General features: G+C 55.5%; 1 protein-coding gene and 2 non-coding genes across 3 annotated transcripts; all 3 read left to right on the top strand.

Moving 5' to 3' along the window:
- Positions 1–5,839: 5,839 nt before the first annotated feature.
- On the top strand, positions 5,840–5,921 carry TRNAS-GCU (transfer RNA serine (anticodon GCU)). Its single transcript has one exon. It is a non-coding gene; the product is annotated as a tRNA-Ser (tRNA).
- A 3,041-nt stretch (positions 5,922–8,962) lies between these two features.
- On the top strand, positions 8,963–9,034 carry TRNAQ-CUG (transfer RNA glutamine (anticodon CUG)). The gene has a single exon. It is a non-coding gene; the product is annotated as a tRNA-Gln (tRNA).
- A 3,714-nt stretch (positions 9,035–12,748) lies between these two features.
- Positions 12,749–18,327, top strand: LOC142005155 (C-signal-like). Its single transcript, XM_074982843.1, has 7 exons — positions 12,749–12,895; positions 13,741–13,792; positions 14,496–14,682; position 14,724; positions 16,137–16,295; positions 17,243–17,362; positions 18,214–18,327. Exons 1-7 carry the CDS (start codon positions 12,749–12,751, stop codon positions 18,325–18,327), a joined length of 780 nt encoding a protein of 259 aa, XP_074838944.1.
- The last annotated feature ends 1,492 nt before the right edge of the window (positions 18,328–19,819 follow it).

Raw genomic sequence — 19,819 nt, 5'->3', positions numbered from 1 at the left:
AGCCCCCAGAGTGCAGGTGGGCGCCTCCACTTTGGTCTTCATTCCAACTCCTCTCTTGTGGAACCTATGTACTAAGACGTGAGTCCAAAAGGCCTTCTGAGCCACGCTCAGAGAGGAGGAGGTGGTGGTAAGAGTCTTGTTTCAGCCAGCTGGCAGTTTACTCTGCTGCTCTACAAGCCTGCAACAAATTTTTTGCAATTGGGGTCGGTAATTTGATGGCTCTCACCATTTGACTGTCAACATTTTCTCCCTTTCTTATTTCTGAAGAAAGCTTTTGAATTTAGATTGTGCGGTGTTGGCACAGTCTGCTCTTTTGGGTAAGAAGCTGAGAGGGAAGGCTGCTTCCAGTAATAAAGAAACTCACACAAAGGTAGTCAGTAGCAGACTCTTAACAGCACCATTCCTGGGTGCACTTGAATCACCATCTTTCCAGTTAACAGCCACAGGACCACCACATGGCTGCAAAGCAACTCGCCAGCAGAACACTCGCCCTCTGCCAGCGTCAGTGCAGGATACTCACCAGACTGCATGCTGGGTAAAGCCTTCACAGCTGAGTGGTGTGGTGTAGCAGAAGTGTGCTGTGCCCAGAACCCAGTGGTCAAGGGATGAAAATGGTTCTCTGCCAGCTGTAGAGACTTTGAAGATAACAGCCTGCCCCACTTCTGCTGCAAGGCTGCGTCAAAAACTTTGTGACTGGGGTCTGCAATTTGATGGTTTTGGCAATTTTACCCTCCACCTCGTCTTTCTTTTAATTAATAAACGCAAAAGGATTGGCCCAGTGGGCTCTTTTGGGTAAGATCTTCTGGGTACCTTGACCTGGGGCTGTGGCAGGTCCTCTGGAACTGGAAGAACCTGGGTGGATTTGGTGAGATTGGTTTACGTCTGTGTGAGGAGGATACAGGCTGTGGCACAAGGGAAGCTGGGGTGTGTAAGAAAACTGCTTGTGTGACTTCTTGCTGGCCAGGCTGGCAACAGATGTGCTCTTTGTGACTGATTTGGTGCCATGTGGGGAGAACACCCAGTGCTGGGCTGTAAGCAGCCCTGTGAAGCAAAGGGGTGTTGCACCCCCATCCCCAGAAGAAGGGGAAGCCTGCTGGAGGCCTCAGTGGGTGAGCCCAGAACACCTGTGCCCAGCCCCACAGAGACTGACACAGGAGACAGGACATGCTCATGGCAGGACCCAGGGCGCACTAAAAGGGTGGCCTCTACGCCAAGCAGAGGAGCCTGGCTGAGGTCCTGGAATCAGGAGCCGAAGACCATACACCCAGGTGGCAGATTGGCCAGAAGGGCCCACCTGCTGCTTTGACATGACCCCAGAGGTGGAGATGACCCTCCTGCTTACCTGCTACTCAGAGGTCCTGGACTGACCTGAGCTCTCTGCCCCTCTATGAAATCACTCTCGGGAAGGTCCTGATCTGCTGTCTGCCAGCTACCTGTGCATCCCAGACCGACCCAGGGGTCCAGGACCAGCCTGAGCCTACAGCTCTGCTGTCACTCCACTAGCCCAATGATGTAGGCATGCCCGACTTTCCAGACCTGATGGCGGCTACTTACCCAGAAGACATAGAACTGCCCAACCTCCCAGATAACACGGCGTGGGACCTTGAGACAAGGGAGGTGGAGGTAGGAAGCAGCTGGGGGAACGCCCCATCAGAGCCCATGTCGATGTGTTTTGGGGGATCCCCACTGACCAGAGCTGGTGTGACTCTGCCTCCTACCCATCTCCTTTGCCTCTCCCAACCCAGAGTGCCTTGGTGGTGTGCTTGGTGCTGGACCCTGCTTCAGGGAAAACCCACTGGCATACTGTGTGAACCGCTCCGCCCTGCCCCTGGCCCAGGGCTCTTATATTCTTTGGACTGCCCCGCCCTGCGAACAAGCTGCTGAGGCTGATTAAACGCTGCCCAGCCCTGCCCCAGGCCCAGGGCTTCTGCACAGACTGGGTGTGTAGAGGCTGAGTCTGACTAATGGACTGCCCTAGGGCTGGGGCTTCTATCTTGACTGCCCACCTGCAGCCCTGTTAAATGGGACTGGGGCCCATGGAGACTGCTGTCTGCCCAGAACCAGGCGGTGCCTTGGTTTGGAGAGGTCTTGTGGCCTGCTCCACCCCAGAGGGGGTGCACATGCCTGACCCAACCTCTACACCCAGTTTGAAGCAATTTGCCCTGGTTTGGCTCTCTCAGCTGTACCCAGAGTATCCTCCTGTCTTCCAGACACATGAAGAGAGAGAGAGATCCAGTGTATGGAGAGGTTCCTGGCCACCCTATCCCAGTGACCCCTGCCTGCCTTGGGGACAGGGGCTTCTCGGCCCAGGTTAGGGAGTGTCGGCTGGGATATCTCGGCACAGCTAATTCAACACACTGCATGAGTCCAGGAAAGGTGGTATCATTGCACATGGGCTCTCCCTGGGCCCTCTTCTCTGCAACAGTGAGGTCCTGGGTGTCCTCCTCACCCCGGCTGCCACCCTCAGCCACCCCCTCCCAGACAGCCACCCACCCAAAGCTCCTCCTTCACAGGCCAGCTCTGCACCTTGGCTGTGCGGGGAGGAACCAATGGTCACATGGCAGCTCCACCCAGGCGCAGCCAGTGTCTCCCAGGACAGGACAGAGCAGGCCCGGCTCAGGCAGTGCTGCTGCGTTAGCTCAGTGGGTTTATTGAGGACACAGGCACAGCTGACAGCAGGGTCACTGGAACAGCCTGGCCCAGAGCTGCTGGTGCAGGGCTGGGAGCGTCTCACCAGGGAAGAACTTCCCCTTCCCAGTTCCCAAAGGCCCCATTGTCCTTCTCGCAGAGCGTGGAGAGCACGTGCAGCATCCCTCGGACACTCGCCTCCGCCGTCAGTAGAGCCTGCGGGGGGGAAGCAGAGTTAGGCGGGAGCCTGCCCTGGGACTGACTCAGGACACCAGGGGCCCACAGGCAGGGTCCAGCTGGCATTCCCTTGAATTGTCCCACACCCGAGTGGCATGAATTTTCTTATGTGTGTCGAGGTGAGGGGGTGCAACACGCAGCTGACGTGTGACTCCTCCCCTTCACCCCCGTGCACATAACACAATTCATGTGGTGGGAGTGCGGCCAAAGGGTCTGAGTGGGGGAAGGGCTCTGGGCTGGGACACAGGGTTGGGGTACAGAAGTGTGAGGGCTCTGGCTGGGAGTTTGGGCTTTAGGGAGGTGCCAGACATTAGGGATTCAGGCTTCCAGAAGGGAGCTCTGGGTATGGAAGGATCTCAGGACTGTGGGTGGCTGTGAGGATGGGGGTCCAGGCTCTGAGGTGGGGTCCTGGAGTGGGTTTAGGCTCTGGGTAGGGAGTGGGGTGTAGAAGGGGTACAGGGTCACAGCTGGGAGTTGGGTTTTGGGGTACATGAGGACACTGGGTGGAGATCACAGATATCACCCCCATGGAAGTACCTGCGAGCTGGTGCGCATGACGACCAGCTCCCCCTCTCCGGCTCCTCACAGCAGCAGCTCTGCTCACCTTCACTCTGGGATGCCAGCAGCTTGAGGAACCAAGCAAGCGGCAGCAGGAGGTTGGAAGCCCAGGGCACAGCACTGAATCCCTGAGGGCATCTGAGTGGGACACGATCCCTCCATGCAGGGCAGAGGTGGAGGGCAGGGTGGGTTCCAGCATAACCTTTACCCCTACAATGAATATCTGCCACAACATGTGGCTACCACTGGCCTCTCCCAGCGAGATCGCTAACTGGTCAGAGGCGGAATTCCCCATGTGTGTCTGCACAGCACCAGGGTGGACAGCAACAATCAGGATCCCGTCTCCGCCGTACCCCAAGGCCTGGCACTTGGTGAGCATGTTCAGAGCAGCCTGTGGGCGAGATGCCATGAGCAGAGACAGCAGAGTGTGGGGGAGGGAATGAGCCCTGTAGGAAATGACTTGCCCTTCCGAGGGGAGGGACGGGAAAGGCTGACAAGGAAGTGAGGCGGCATTAATTTTAATTTTGTCTTTCCATGTGCAGAACAAATTTTATGTCCACTGAGACATGTGTGGATGGGCACTGCCAAGAAAAACACATGCTGCTGGCTGTGGGTGCTCTTCTAATCAGCTGGGCAGCATTTGGATTTCTCCTGGATGGCCTCTCAAGCACTCAGCTTCTGGGAAGCACTCGTGAGAACAAAACACTCCTGTGGGCTGCACTCTCTCATGCTCTCAATGACGACAGCAACCCACACAGATGCGAGTATAGCTGCCCTTTGATAAGCCACTGATGCTGAGGCCTCCAGTGAGCTATGACAGGTGAGCACACCTGAGAGCCGTGCTGAGGCTGCTCTCGGTTATGCAGGGTCTGGTTGGTTAGGGAGAAGTGGAAAAGTGACATGGATGCTCCTTTTGGTTTTCCCATAACTTTTCCAGATGCAGTGAGGATCAGGCCCCCCTTCAGTTGAACTGGGGATGGTCTCTAAATGGGGTATGCCCACCCTTAGAAAGGGGGTAGAATTAACAGCTCCTCAGTGACCCTTCCCTGAGCTGACACTGGCTCGACTGGCGCTGAGCTGCACCTGGCCCATCACTGCATGGGGATTTCTCTGGCGGGAGACAGGCACAACAGAAAGTTCCTCACCGCATGGGAACTCTGATCTAAAGCTGTGAGCGTCCACGGCTGTAACTGCTGTTGTACGCAGGGGAGGGAGAAAATGGCAGTGGGTGAAATAAGAATATCATACTTGCCCTTTATAAAGCTATGGTATCCCCACGTCTTGAGTACTGTGTGCAGATGTGGTCTCCTCACCTCAGAAAAGATATATTGGCGTTAGAAAAGGTTCAGAAAAGGGCAACTAAAATGATAAAGGGTTTGGAAGGGGTCCCACATGAGGAGAGGCAACAGAGACTGGGACTTTTCAGTCTAGAAAAGAGGAGAGTGAGGGGTGATATGATAGAGGTAGATACAATCATGAATGGAGTGGAGAAAGTGGACACAAAAAAGTTATTTACTTGTTCCCATACTAAAAGAAGTTGAGGACATCAAATGAAATTAATGGGTAGCAGGTTCAAAACTAATAAAAGAAAGGGCACAGTCAACCTGTGGAACTCCTTTCCAGAGGAGGCTGTGAAGGCCAGGACTCAAACAGAGTTTAAAAAAGAGCTTGATAGATATTTGGAGGTGAGGTCCATAGATGGCTATTAGCAAGGGGTAAGGGATGGTGTTTGGCCTTTTGTTGAAGGCGGGAGACGGATGGCAGGAGACAAATCGCTTGACCATTGTCTTCAGTTCACCTCCTCTGGGGCATCCGGCACTGGCACTGGCACCAGCATGGCCGTTCTTATGTTCACCTTATAGACTGGGTAAGGGCAGCGATGTTCTTATGTTATTTCTTAACACCCTTTCTGTGGGCACTGCTGAGCAGGGACCCCAGGGGCTCCAGGGTGGGACAGCCACATGGACACCTGCCTCAGGCCCTGTTGCTGGTGCTGCAGACTGATCTATTGCTCTCAGTTTCAGAGAGAGGGGAGTGTGACATTCAACCCCACAGGCAAGTGTCTGCCCCTTTCCCAGCTGTGCACAGCCCAGCTCATCCCAGCTGCTGGGAGAGACCAGAGCCCCTGAGCCAGCCTGAGGGACAGGCCCTTCTCTCAGAGGTAGCTGCCCATGTGAGTGGCTGCAGCTTAGCCAGGGCTGCCGCCAACCTTGTCCCCATGTCTGGCTGGGGTGCTGCACCCCGGCTGTATTTGGGGCCCTGCTCACCCCAGGAATCCACACTGCAGGGAACAGGAGTGAGAGTAGCACTGCCAGGCCAAATCTGCCCATCCTGTGTCCCTGGCCAACTAGTGAATTGCAGAAAGGTTCCTGGCAGGGTTGACTTTGGGACATATGAAAAACACATAACAAGAGAAGATGAGGTGGCCGAGTGGTTAAGGCGATGGACTGCTAATCCATTGTGCTCTGCATGCATGGGTTCAAATCCCATCCTCATCGCATCTTTCTTTGTTGATTTCCAGCCTTATATTGGGATGCCACTTCCACCACAGCTGAGCCTGCTGCCTCCAAGCACGGGACACCTCTGTGAGGCTGAGCTGAGCTCTGGCTGGCAGAGGTGGGGGTGGGATGATTTCATTTGCCCTGAAAGTGCCAAGCCTGACTCCAGTGTCAGCTCCTCTGCCCCCTGCAGTGCTGCTGTGTGGAGCTAAGCAGGGCCCCAAACACAGCCAGGGCTGTAGTTCCCTGGCAAGGAGGGGGCAGCCCTGACTCAGCTGAGGTCAGGCACAGGTGCAGCTGCCTCTGAGTGAAGGGCTGGTTCCCCAAGGCTTGATGCAGTGCTCTAGTCTCTCCCAGCTCCTGGGCTGGGCAGTGCATATCTGGGAAAAGAGCAGATACTTGCCAAAGGGGAAGGAATGTTTCTCTGCCCCTGACAGCAATAGATCCAGCCACAGGGCCTGGGGCAGGTCTCCATTCAACTGTTCCCCGCTGGGCAAGCCCTGAGTTCTTCTGTGCTTCTCAGCAGCTGGGAAAAGCCTCTTTGGCACATATCTCCTGCTCCACAGCTGAAAGGAGCACACAGGAGCTGCTGGGTTCAGCTCCCAAGGGTGCCGGGCTGCTACCTTCTGCAGCCCCTGGTGTTGGCCCTGACTGGACATGGGGCTGAAGGGACCTTTGTTCTGACCCACAATGGATGTTCTGAAGGTTCACATGCTGGTGACAGGCCAGTGCTCCAGGCCCTCCTGGACACTCCTGCCCTTGTGGGAAAGGAGCAGCTCTGGGCTTTCACGTCAAACTGCACATAGCGACTGCCACACTGTGGGGTGGCTCTTGCAGTGCTGCTGAGCCCGGCTTTGTGTGCTGTGTCTGAGACTGGAACCCGCAAGCCCCTTTGGGGTAACGACTGCAGCAGGACAGGTCAGTGTCCGGGCTCCAAAGCAGCCAGACCCACTGAAATGCCGGAGAGTCCAGGGAAACACTTCCCTGCCCCTGGGCTGTTTTCACCGGCTTAACTCCCTTCCAGAATTCACCTGAGTGAGACGCTGACACGGCCACTTCTCAGCCCCAGCCAGGGCACTCAGCCACTAGCACACCCAGGTGCCGCTCTCAGAGCTGGGACAGCTGGGTTTGGCTTGTGCTGCAGGGCTGTAAAATGCCAGGGGAGTCACTTACCTTGAGTGCTCCTTCCTGCCCCATCTCCCCCTGCCCACTCCCAGCCATCGCTCCCAACCCTTGTTGCTACTTGCGCCAACTGGCCAGAGGGGAACATTTCTCTGACGCCCCCAGAGCTCATTTTTCTTTTGTTTGCTTTTCCAGTTACCAGTCTGGAAAGAAGTCATGGAGATGCAAAGATTGACAAGCTTGGTGGTGATTGGGTGGGAATATCTGGCTGAGGGAGGCCACAACAGCCTTGGTTGGGAGTTCACAGAGGCTCTGGCCACACTAGCCTCTTGTTTGAGAGGGGCTGTGGTAATGAGCCACGTCGCCAGATGCTAATGAGGCACTGCCGTGAATGTGCAGCACCCCATTAACAGAATGGCAGCCACCCTTGCTTTGAAAGTGCTGCTTTCAGAATACACGCTGTGAGTGTAATAGGGGACCCTTCGAAACACTCCCCTGGATTTCAAAAGCCCCTTCTTCCCAAACAGCATCTGGTACAGGTGAAGAAACTTGAACTCAGAACGTTTCTTTGCAATATTTGCCCCAAGCCATTGCACTACTGAAAGACGAGCAGCTCACCGATATGTACACCTCAGAGCTCAGCTCAATCACTGCCAAGGCTGGATCAACAGCTCAGAGACCCTCACCGCTGCATGGCTTTTTTGGGGGTGGCAGCCAAAAAGGAAGAGGAAAGACACTGAGCACCTATGGTTAGACTGCAGGTGTATCTCAAAATAACTGGCGCAATTTGTGCATTGCCAATTAAGTGGATGATTTCGAAATACCTTATTTGAAATGTGGGCCAATTGCAAAGGTTCCATTTGCCCTCTCTGCAGGAGGGGGAGCAGAACCAGAGTAGAGCACTGAAATGTCTGTACCTCTGTGTCTCTAAATAGCAGCTGCAGTCTAACCATCCCCAGGAAGCAAGCTGCAGGATCATCAAAAGTGCCAGATAAAGAAGTTACTGCCACTGACTGCACTCAGCAGCATCTGATTGATTGGTGGGTGTCCTTCAGCAGGTTCTTTTTGTAATGATAGATGATGCTCCAAGCAGATGAGAGAGAGGTGCCCCACACATGGTGGAAATCTGTCTCCCTAAGTGGCTGTAGCTCTGTTCGTGGGAGAAGCCAGAGAAGCAGGGGATGAGCTGTAATATGTGCATCGAGAAACAAAGTTTAATCAAACCTCATTTGTAAAACCACTGTGAGCTGGGGAAGGGACAGAAGCTGGGGGAAACTGTGTTTGTCCTGCAGGAGGGTGAAGGTGAATGAATCCAAGGGGCACTCTTTGTGTGGTGGTATAGTTCAGTGGTAGACTGTCTAAATACAGTTTTAGAGATTTTTTGGTCAGATCTAAAGACCTCCCTTTTCCCATCACATTCTGGATTTCTATTCTACGTGTATTTCTCATATGGACATGAACCCTCAACATTTGCTACCGCCAATGCATATAACCCTAGCAAACCCTTCCCTCAGCTGACAAGAGAGAGTGATATGAGCAGAGAGGTGCTCACTGAGAGTCTATAAAATGTATCACATTCAGCCACATCTATCTGCACACTTTTAAATGTGTGTGAATTCAGAGCCAGGGTTATTGTACCCTCCCTCACCCAGATATTCCTCGACAATCACCACCAGCCTTTCTTGTCTCTGCTTCTCCCTTACTTCTCTCCAGGCTGGTTACTTGAAAAGAATAATGAACCTGTCTAGTCTCTCTGGGCTTAGCAGAAAGAAGAGCAGGGATTGATGTCTGGGGGAGGACAGCAGCAGAGATGGGGCAGGAAGCAGTGTTCTGAGTGGCAAAACAGCTGGAGGGTGGCAAGCACTGCAAGGTGCCAGCTTAAAAATAGTTACAGGAGGTGAGAGAAAAACCAAAAGACTGCTCCTATGGTGTAATGGGCAGCACTCAGGACTCTGAATCCTGTGATCTGAGTTCAAATCTCAGTGGGACCTTCTGTTTGTTCACTCTAAGCCTCTTCCCTATCTATAAATCAAGGGGGGGGGTGGTCTTTATGCATGTGAGTGAGGATTTCTTCCTCCTGGTTGATTAATGAGGCCCCCTGGTGTTGGGTCTCTTGTTGGGGTGTTTCACTAATATACCTGCAATAAGTTGGGCCTCTGGAACACAGCAACCCTCTTAGGAATTCAGGAGGACCTGTGGCAGGTGCTGCAAATAGATGCATTGCTGTAAAGGCCAGAGAGAGGGGAGTGCCACATTCATTTCCCCAGGGCAAATGTCTGCCCCTTTCCCAGCTCTGCACAGCTCAGCCCAGCAGCTGAGAGAAACCAGAGCCCCTAAGTCAGCCTTGGGGAAAGGACCTTCCCTCCCAGGCAGGTTCCCATGCCCCTGTCTGCAGCTGAGTCACAGTTGTCCTTTCCCCTCTGCCTGGCTGAGGCATCACATTCCCCAGGTGTGTTTGGGGCCCTGCTTAGCAGGGGGGAGTGTGGCACTTTTGAGCTGACATCAGAGATATGTTGGGCCCTGCCATGGAAAATTAAAGCATCCCCCTCCAGCCTCATGCAGTTACCTTGTGCTTGGAGTCTGCCCAGCAGAGGAGCTGGAAGCCAGCAGGGTCAGGGATGGGGTGCGCAGAAAGCAGGAGATGCACAAGAGACTTCAGTAGGAAAGGAAGCAGAAAGGCCAAACAATAACGGGATTTGAATGCAGTGTGCAGAGTACAACACATTAGCAATCCTTTTCCTTTTCCCCTCAGCCACCTCACCTGAGTGGTGCCTGGGCTTTTGAAACATGCCAAGGTGAGCACTGCCAGGAACCTTTCTGCCACTCCTTGGCTGGCTGGGGACACCCGAGGGGCAGGTGTGGCTGTTTAAAGAGGCCCCCTGTGCTATTGTGCACTTCTTTGCTCCTCCCCTGGGCTCACCTTGTCCTGTAGACACACACTCAGTGGGCACCTGTGCTGAGCTAATGTCCCTGCAGCTGCCTGGCCTGGGCCTCTGCCTCGGGTGCTGTAGGGCAGCCGACTACAGGGAGAGAGAATTGGCCTCATCTGGGCTCTGGCCTGTGCAGCTCCACTATCCCTCCACAACCATTGACAGTCGTATCATTAACACCCCAGACTCCAATCCTGTCCCTGGGCGCACACACACCACATGGCAGTGAGGGTGCTGGGGAAGCTGGGCTTGCATTGGCTGCATGCATTGGCCCAGAGCCCCCTAAATCAAGCCACGAGTGAGGCAGGCTAACACCAGCACCACTGCCATGGGTCAGAAGGTGGCCTTGAGAGTGAAGAGCCAAGACATTCACAGAGTGACACTTGAGTGGCTGAGGGTTCAGAGCCAGTGCAGCCAACTGAAGGGGGAGGTGTAGGAAGGAGTCCATGGAGGAGTAGTGAGAGCTGGGAGGGGAAAGCCCAGTTGTGCTGGGAGTAGGGTCCCTCAGGGGCTGGAACCAGAGGGAGGATGGGCCTAGGTTCCCCCAGCTGCCACTGAGGTCATGGTGTGGACCAGGCCTGTGGCAGGGAATGAGAAGACTGCAGGGTCACTGTGGGAGTGACAGAGAATTGAAGGACTTGGTCCCAGGAGGGAGGAAATGCCAAGTTATCCAGACAAATGCTGAGTCAAAAGCTGGACCTTTGCAGCTTCTGCCAGTGAGAGGTGCTGCCACAGCAAAGGGGACAGGTGTCGTCACAGCAGGGGCCACATCTTGAGCAATTGAAGGGAAGAAAAACACACACAAGGACACCAGCCCCCTCTTGTCCTGACACACTGTCAGAGAAAGGCAGAAGAAGGGCTAGTTTGGGCTTTGGAACCCTGGAGCTTTCTCATCCTGAGCAAGAAGCGCACCCTGAGACCACCCTCAGAAAAGAAGCTCTGGGGGCTCTTCAGGACCACGTTTCAGCAAAGAGCCAGTAGCTGATAAAAACAACAAGAAGTCCTTTGGCGCCTTTCAGAGGAGCAGCTATTTAGGAGCAGATGCTTCCGTGGGTTTCGTCAGTCCTACTGATAAGTCCTATGTCAAACTTCAGGACTACCACTGTGCAGACGTAACTTTGTGTGCCCCAGCCCCAGCCATGAGGCAGCTGCAGGAACGCTGTCGCCTCTGGAATGAGTTCAGTGGGTCAGAAGAGCTCATTCAGCCCGAGGGGAATTGGCTCAAGTGGCAGAGCGCTTGCTCGGCATGAGAGAGACAGTAGCACTGATGCCCACGTTCTCCAGGGGGAGGTGTGTTTTTATTCCCTCTTCTCCAAGGCAGTGTCAGGCCAGGGGCTAAGTGCTTCTAGTGCCTCCTTCCTCTTCCCACTTGGTAGCCCCCCACCAAAACAAGCCCACGCAGGGCAGAAAGCTGCTGGTCCCGGCCCTCTGAAATACGATTCAAACCCATCAGGGTTTTTAGAGACACGTCACTTCTTAGTTAATATTTGAGGACGAAAAATATCACTCACATGGAAATTCTTTCCCAGAACGGCCATTCCCATTGCATGGAGCACCAGTGCTCCACAGAGCAGCCTGGGAATGACTGGCTGAGAATCAGCACACGGGATCATTTCCAGGGCAGAAGGCAATATGCCGCCTCTGTGATAGACCCAACCTGGAAAGCAGCCTATGGAAACCGGAAACACAGAAATGATCCAGGCGCACGGACAGTACAGACAGAATGCCTGTCCACACTGGAGCTGGGGACAGGAGCTGGCTGGCTTATGTCGGTGGACAGCAGCAGCCTGGAGCTGTTTGCTGCCTTTTGACTCTGTGCAGATGAGAAAGGACAACTTGTTTCCAGCCACAGTGGAGGGTGGGGAGAAAAGAGGAGCTTTGCAAAGCCATGGGCCAAGTCATCCCTCCCACCCACCCCATATGCTGTGGCTGGAAGCAGCTCCTGTCCCTTTCCTCCGACACACATTACAAAAATTGCTGCTGGGCACATTCTGATGGGAACCCTGACAGAAATCTGGGGTGGGCGTGTGACCCTGCAGCCTGCGTTCTGCTGGAATCCAACTGAACTTGCTCAAACTTGAGGAATTTTACGGGTGTCCCGTATTCAGCAAACGGAAACACGGTCACTCTCGGGAAAGTGCTGCCTTGGATTGTGGAAGAGACTCCTTGACAAGAACCCGACCTTGTCTCTTGCAACAGTGTAAGGTCTTCTCCAGCTCTAGCGGGGCTGGGTACAGGCACCTGACCCATTGTCATTACCTCTACAAATACACATCTACATCCTTAGCCGTGCACAGCCTTGCCCTCCGCTTTGGAGCCAAAATTAACAAGCCACAGAACTCTACTGCAAAATCCTGGCCTCCATCTACATAATCTTACAGTCCTTCACTCATTCCCACTTTCTCCCTCTTCTGCGTACAGCACCTCTGACAGCTGTGGAAAATGGATCATCATTGCAGTGACTCCTCGGTCAGGGCACGGTCACCGCAGCGGTGTTGCCCTTCTGCACAGGAAGGTAGCCAGAACTTGATTGGCCCTGCACCAAAAGATGAGGAAGTAGCAAACCAAACCAAACCGACCAACCCGCTCACCTGAGAGGAGGACTAACAAATAGACAAATAAGGTCTGGCTTATTGGAGCACTTTCTGTTTTGTCACCTGATAGCAGCAGAGTTATTTCCCTGGATGTATCATTCCATAACCCCAGCTGTGAGCAGGCAGGGAACTCAGGGCTCTGACTAGGGCAGCTCTCACTGAGCAGAGGCAGGGAGGGACCATGGCTGGCTTGAATCTCTGCAGCGTTCTGGTGACCGGGGCCAATCAAGGAATTGGTCTGGAATTCGTCAAGCAGCTTCTGGGGAACTCCAACCCACCGGAGTGGGTCTTTGCCACCTGCCGGGAAGCAGCAGGAGAGCGAATGCAGGTGAGAACGGGGCGAGGGAGATTGAGTAAGCAGTAGCTGGAGGAGGAAGCAGAAGCTGCCCAAGGGGCTTCCAGTGTTGCAGCACTTGGGGCTGAGACCCACACACTAGAGCAGGCAATGACTGCAGACCCTGCTCCAGCTCGAAGGTGCACAGTTGCACCCCAAACCCTCTACACCTGGCAGCTCAGGTCCCAGAGCAGTGAGGATGTGGCAGCACTGGCTGAGCCTGGGGCAACTACCCAGGGGCTGTGGACCGGCTCGCCCAGCATAGGTGAATAATGACTATAGCACAGCTATACCCAGTCCCACCAGCCTCCAGGGAGCCCAATTCATGAGTCTGACACCTCCCTTGTCTGTCACTGCCTCAGGCCCTCTGTCTTCTCAGCTCTGCTCACACACCCAGCCTGGGGAACTGCAGGTTCTGAGTAACTTCTGGGTCATGGCACCAGCTCCTTCCTCAGCTGAGAAAATCCCCAATCACAAGCAGCTCATGAGAGCTTGTGTCACTGTCAACTCCCAGCTGCTGGGATGGGACTTCCCTTACCTCTCCTGGGGGAACTGCCCTCCAACCCCTTCCTCCCACTCCCCATTAGTGATGGGGAAGTGATTTGTGTCCCAGACTCCATCGCCCTGAGTTAGACAATGGCACTGGAAATGCTCAGGGGCAATTAGAAGCCTCCTACTGCTGCAGAACCCAGGGCAGGTTGTTGCACAAGGAGGCTTGGTGGAGAAAAGCAGTTAAGACATTGACTTGGTTCCCAGGATCAGTGGGGATCTGGATTCTGCCCAGCCTGGCCCTGGGCGTGGGCCCAATGTCAATAACCATTTACTTCATTCTTTTTCAGGAATTGCAGAAGCTGGAGGCCAAACATCCGAACCTGGTGATCATTGCGCTGGGTGGGTGCCCGGCCCCAGGCCCAGAGCTGAGGTTCCATCTCCCTGCGGCATGTTCTTCCTGTTCCTATCCCTCTCTGCATCCCCCACCTCCCAGGTTCACCCAATCCCAGTGAGGAGAACAGGACCAGAGTCAGTAATTGCTGAGAGCCCTTTGACACCTTCCACAGCCCCAGAGGAGGCAGGTGTGAGTGGAAATTCTGGCAGGGTTGGTTGGCTCTGGAGAGGCTGGAAAGCCCCAGGACCACCATGTGGCAGGTTGCTCCTGTGAAAATCACATAAGGGCAGCTCTGTCCAGCATTCCCACTTCTGGGATGGAGCCCTGCACGTCCAGCTGGGGACTTGTCTCACCTACAATGCATCACAAGCAATTCTAAATCATCCACTTCCTTTGTCTAGGTGAGATCAACGCCACACGTATGAACTAACCACTAACTCCAGCACATTTCCATTTTCTAGGCTACTCAGATTGTCCAAGGAAATGATCATAATTGTCTCTCTGAACTGGCCTTTCCTCTTGTTGCTCCAGCACAGCTCCTCGTGCCTGGACCCAGCAGCAGTTCCCACCCCCCGACTCCCTTCCCCAACCCCTCTCCCACCTCTGAGCCCAATGGAAGAAGCTCTGTGGCCCAGGGGGCCGTACCCTGGTAGGGGTGACATCGGAGAGGAGGAATCATGCTCTTGACCCCCTGCTCTGTCACTGCAGATGTCACAGACCCAGCCAGCATCAAGGCGGCGGCAGCCAGAGTTGAGACACACCTGAAAGGCTCGGGGCTGAATCTGCTGATAAACAACGCTGGGATGGCGAAGTTGAGCACACTGGAGTCAGAGACACCAGAGGACATGGCCCTGGTGTACGCGACCAACGTGACGAGGCCGTTGCTGGTGAGCCAGTTAAGGGCCCTGACAGAAAGCACATGGCCAGATGCACCAGGGTTTGACGGCGCTTGGGCAAGGAATCCTCCCTTCCCTGGGATTGGGTAACTGGGTCAATGTGGGGCCTTGGCTGGGAGCACAAAGGCTGCAGGTGCATCATGGGACTTGAACCTCTCAGAAAGAAAACCTCACCCCCAGATCCCTGCATGGCCCTGGCTCTGCACACCAAAGGCACCGAGTGCTTGTGAGCATCTGTCTGAAGCCCCGGGACCCCCTGGGCAGCTCATGAGGCTCACAAATGGGGGTCTGGGTCCGAGCGCTGGCAGGTGTCTGGGTGAAGGAGGGGCCACTGGTGCCTGCTCCACCCCATGCCCTGCCCCCACTCAGCCTCTTCCCCTGATGCCCCACCCACACTGCACCCACACTCAGCCCCACCCCCACTTCATCCCCAGCCTGAGGGAATTTTTGAGTCACTCGCACCAGGAACTGGCACTAACTCGACAGCCCAGAAAATGAGCTTCCCCGTGTGTTCACTTCGAACCCATCTCAGTGCTGGGTGCTCAGCAGAGTGATGGCCCCCGGCTGGGCTCACCTCGGCTGCCTTGCGAGCAGCAGCCCTGCTGACCCTGCGTGTGGGGGAGCACAAGGGGCTGCGGGGGGGCAGGACAGGCTCGGAGGGCTCCACGCTGGGTGGGTCTGTCACTGGCCTGTGTACAGAGACCGAGTGTGGCGCAGACCGGGGAGTCAGGGCTTGTGTGGCAGAGGCTGGGGGGTTCAGGCACCTGCTCCGGAGCTGGCACAGACCAGTTAGCTTCATGCCAAGGGCAGGTGGTGGGGAGATGCCTCAGAGCAGGGGAAAGAGATTCTTCCAACCCCGGCAGGGCTGTGGGGAGGCTCTGTGCCCTCCCTGGTCCTCACCCTTCCACTCCTCTCCCCACACACCCTGGCTCCTGGCCAAGCCACAAGCTGTAGCCTGGCTGGGCAACTCAAACCATTTACCTGCCCAGGGTAGGCAGGTGGGGGAGCAACATCCAGCCTGAGTCCCTGATCCAGGGGCCTCTTGCTCAGGATATAGGGGGGGTTCCCACAGGTGTCCACATGACTCTTCCCCTGCCCTGGCTCTGGCTTGCAGCCTGGCCCAGCAAAGACTCACAGCTGAGGAGCTGCAGCTGGGCCATGCTCAGAGCCATGTGGGCAGCTGTGGGGTGCCGCAGACCCCCCATCTCTCTGCCCTGGATGGGGACTCTGAAGGCGGGAACATGAGTTGGGTCATTCTGGGCTCCTACCTGGGCATGAGCAGGGTCCACAGCTCCCCACACCTGCCTGTGTGGGGCTCCTTCTTCTGGCTTGGCCGGGGGTTGAGTTTCAGGGGGAAGAGCAGAGACCCACCGCATTCTGGTGGCCTGTCTCGCGAGCACGAGGCTGGTTCCTTTTCTGACCTCACGGCTGCTCTGCTCTCCCCACTGCCCAGGCCTTCCTGCCCTTGCTGAAGCAGGCTGCCCAGGGAAGCCCCCAGACAGGGCTGAGCTGCAGCAAGGCGGCCATCGTCAACATGTCCAGCGAGGCTGGCTCCATCCGGAATCTTTACCTCTGGCATCTGGGACAAGTCATCTCCTATCGCTGCAGCAAGGTACAGGGCACACCCAGCAGGGCCTGACTGCTGCCTGGGTTTGCTACTTGCACAAATTTGTTTAACTCGGAGTGTTCCCCTTGGTCCTTGTCCTACTGCCACCACTCCAGCCTCCAGCTCTGTGCTGGGCAGGGCCGGCAGATATTTGTCTGCCTGCAATTCACTTGGGCTTCAGATCAGAGTTCCCATCCGGTGAGGAACTTTCTGTTGTGCCTGTATCCCGCTGGAGAAATCCTCACACTCTGAGGGGCCAGGGCAGCTCAGCCCCCGTCCAGCCAGTCTCAGCTCAGGGAAGGTCACTGCGGAGCTGTGAATTCTATCCCCCCTGGGGTGGACATACCCCATTTTGAGACCATCCCCAGTTCAACTCAAGGGGGTCAGATCCTTGCTGCGTCTGGCTCAAATGTCGGGTACCCCAAAGGAGCATCGATGTCACATTTCCACTTTCCTCTAACTGCCCAGATCCTGCGTAACAGAGAGCAGCCTCAGCACAGCTGTCATGTGTGCTCACCTGTCACGGCTCACTGCAGGCCTGTCAGCATCAGCGGCTCATCAGAGTGCAGCTACACCTGCATCTCGGTGGCTTGCTGTCCTCATTGAGCCCATCAGAGACTGCAGCTCCCACGAGTGTTTTCTTCCCACTAGTGTTTCCGACAGGCTGAGTACTTGGGCAGCCATCCTGGAAAAACTCACATGCCACCCAGGTGATCAGCAGAGCGCACGCAGCCGGCAGCGTGTGTTTTCATTGGTGGGTGCCATCCACACATGCTTCAGTGCACACAAAGTTTATTCTGCACATAGAAGGACAAAAATAAAAGGAGCTCTGCTCTCACCCCTTTGTCTCTCTGTCTCTCCCATCCCTCCCTTTGGGAGGGTGGGTCGTTTCCTACAAGGCTCATTCCCTCCCACACACTCTGCTGTCTCTGCTCATGGCCTCTCACCCGCAGGCTGCTCTGAACATGCTCACCAAGTGCCAGGCCTTGGGGTATGGTGGAGACGGGATCCTGAGTGTCGCTGTCCATCCTGGCTGGGTGCAGACAGACATGGGGAATTCTGACTCCATCCAGGTAGGTACCTCGCTCGGAGAGGACAGTGATTGCCAAGTGTTAGGAGCAGATGTTTATTGTAGGGGTAATGGCTGTGCTGGAACCCATCCTGCCCTCCGCCTCTGCCCTGCGTGGAAGGATTGTGTCCCACTCAGAGGCCCTCAGGGATTCCATGCTGTGCTCTGGGCTTCCAACCTCCTGCTGCCGCTTGCTTGGTTCCTCAAGCTGCTGGCATCCCAGAGTGAAGGTGAGCAGAGCTGCTGCTGCTGCTCTGGGGTTTTTATGGGCACCAGCTCACAGGTACTTTCATGCAGTCATGTCTGTGCTCTCCACCCAGTATCTTCATGTACCCCCAAAGCCCAAAGCCCATCCTGGACTCTGGACAGCTTCAACTTACCACTCTCTAGCCAAGAGCTGAAACCCACTCCAGCTCCCCAGCCCAGATCGGGGACCCCCATCCCCACACCCACCCCCCAGTCCTGAGCACCTTCCACATCTTCTGGTAGCCCAAATCCCTAATTTCCAGCATTTCCCTAAAGCCCAAACTCCCAGGCAGAGCCCTCACACTGCTGCATCCCAACCCTCTGTCCCAGCCCAGAGCCCCACCCCCACTCACACCCCTTGGCCCCACTCCCACCGCATGAATTGTGTTACGTGCACCAGGGTGAAGGTCATGCATCACAACACAGCTGTGTTTTGCACACCCCCTGCCTTGGGACACACAAGAAAATTCATGCCACTCAGGGGAGGGACAGTTCAAGGGAACTCCAGCTGGGCCAAGGGCTCAACTTCGTCCTGTCTCTGGGCCCCTGGGGTCCTGGGATGCTCCCAAAGTCAGCTCCCCCACCTCACTCTGCTTCCCCCACCCACAGGCCCCAGTGACGGTGGAGGCGAGTGTCAGAGGGATGCTGCACGTGCTCTCCACGCTCTGCGAGAAGGACAATGGAGGCTTTGTGAACTGGGAAGGGAAAGTTCTTCCTTGGTGAGATGCTCCCAGCCCTGCGCCAAGAGCCCTGGGCCAGGCTTTTCCAGTGACCGTGCTGTTAGCTGTGCCTCTGGCCTCAATAAACCCACTGAGCTAACGCAGGGGCCCTGATTGAGCCTGGCCTGGTCTGTCCTGTCCTGGAAGCCACCGGCTGCACCTGGGTGGAGATGCCATGTGACCACTGGTACCTCCCTCCTCAGCCAAAGCCCAGAGCTGGTCTGTGAGGCAGGAGCTTTGGGTGTCCAGCTGGGAGAGGGTGGCTGAGAGTGAGGAAAACACCCAGGACCTCACTGCTGCAGGGAAGAGGCCCAGGGAGAGCTCACGGGCAGTGACACCCCTTCTCCCGCACTTGTGCAGTATATTGAATTAGCCACCCTGAGTTATCCTGGCCAATGCTACCTAACCTGGGCCAAGAAGCCCCTGCCCCCGAGGCAGCCCAGGGGGCACTGGGAGGGGGAGGCCAGGAGCCTCTGGATACACTGGGTGTCTCTCTTCATCAGTCTGTCATACAGGAGGATTGTCTGGGCACAGCTGAGAAAGCCAAACCAGGGCAAATTGCTAACACAGTGTGTCCCGGTGTGGGCCAGGGTGTGCCCCAACTGGGGTGGAGCAGGCCACAAGACCTCCCCAACTCTCAGCCCTGCCTCGTTCTGGGCGGGCAGCAGTCCCCATAAGGCCCAGTCCTCCTTATCTGGGCTGCAGGTGGGCAGCATATAGGCCCTGTCCGTGGGGCAGGATTGGCCACATCCCACTTAGGCAGTCAAGATGTAAGCCCCAGCCCTAGGTCAGGGCAGGGCCACAGCTGATTAGTCAGGCTCAACCCCTACAGCAGGGCAGGGCACACACAGTCTGTGTAGCAGCCCTGGATCTGGGGCAGGGCTGGGCCGTCTTTAATCAGGCTCAGCACCTTGTTAGCAGCTTGTGAGCAGCCACGGCTAACCTGCCTTTGCTTTGAAGTAGCCCAGGCACTTTGAAGTACCGGCGGGTTAGTCACTGTGAGAGACAAGCTGGCACTTCCAAGTTTGCTGCTTCAAAGAGAGAATGGGGGCTGTATGGACAGATAACTGGGGCTCTTTCTATAAAGAATAGTTTATTATATATAATATTCCGAAATAATGCTGCTGTGTCGCCATAGCGCCAGTGTGCTTCAAGGGCTCTAATCTGAACTAGGCTCTCTTGTGTGGGGACGTGCTGTTTTCCAATACGTTTTGTTTATTCTGGGCCTTCCTTGTCACGTGAAGGCTTCATTATCAAATGGCCTATTTGGGCGGAATAATTCTGAAATAAGCTTTAAGCAGCTCGGCCATGGTGCCTGTCCATACAGCCCCCATTCTCTCTTTTGGAATAGGCACTATTCCCCCCCCCGCGTAACTTTGAAGCAGCAAACTTGGAAGTGCCAGCTTGTCTCTCACAGTGACTAACCCGCCGGTACTTCAAAGTGCCTGGGCTACTTCAAAGCAAAGGCAGGTTAGCCGTGGCTGCTCACAAGCTGC

Source organism: Carettochelys insculpta, chromosome 33, assembly GCF_033958435.1.
Source record: "Carettochelys insculpta isolate YL-2023 chromosome 33, ASM3395843v1, whole genome shotgun sequence".
Taxonomy (NCBI): domain Eukaryota; kingdom Metazoa; phylum Chordata; order Testudines; family Carettochelyidae; genus Carettochelys; species Carettochelys insculpta.
The sequence above is the reverse complement of the archived record's forward strand: the minus strand, read 5'-3'. Positions and strand labels throughout refer to the sequence as shown.

What these genes read in the sequence shown, in the direction of transcription:
- LOC142005155 (XM_074982843.1), top strand. Translation starts at nt 12,749, where the DNA reads ATGGCTGGCTTGAATCTCTGCAGCGTTCTGGTGACCGGGGCCAATCAA. An exon ending in TCTCCTATCGCTGCAGCAAG is followed by an intron (nt 16,296 to 17,242) that starts GTACAGGGCACA and finishes TCTCACCCGCAG; the next exon opens with GCTGCTCTGAACATGCTCAC. An exon ending in GGAATTCTGACTCCATCCAG is followed by an intron (nt 17,363 to 18,213) that starts GTAGGTACCTCG and finishes CCCCACCCACAG; the next exon opens with GCCCCAGTGACGGTGGAGGC.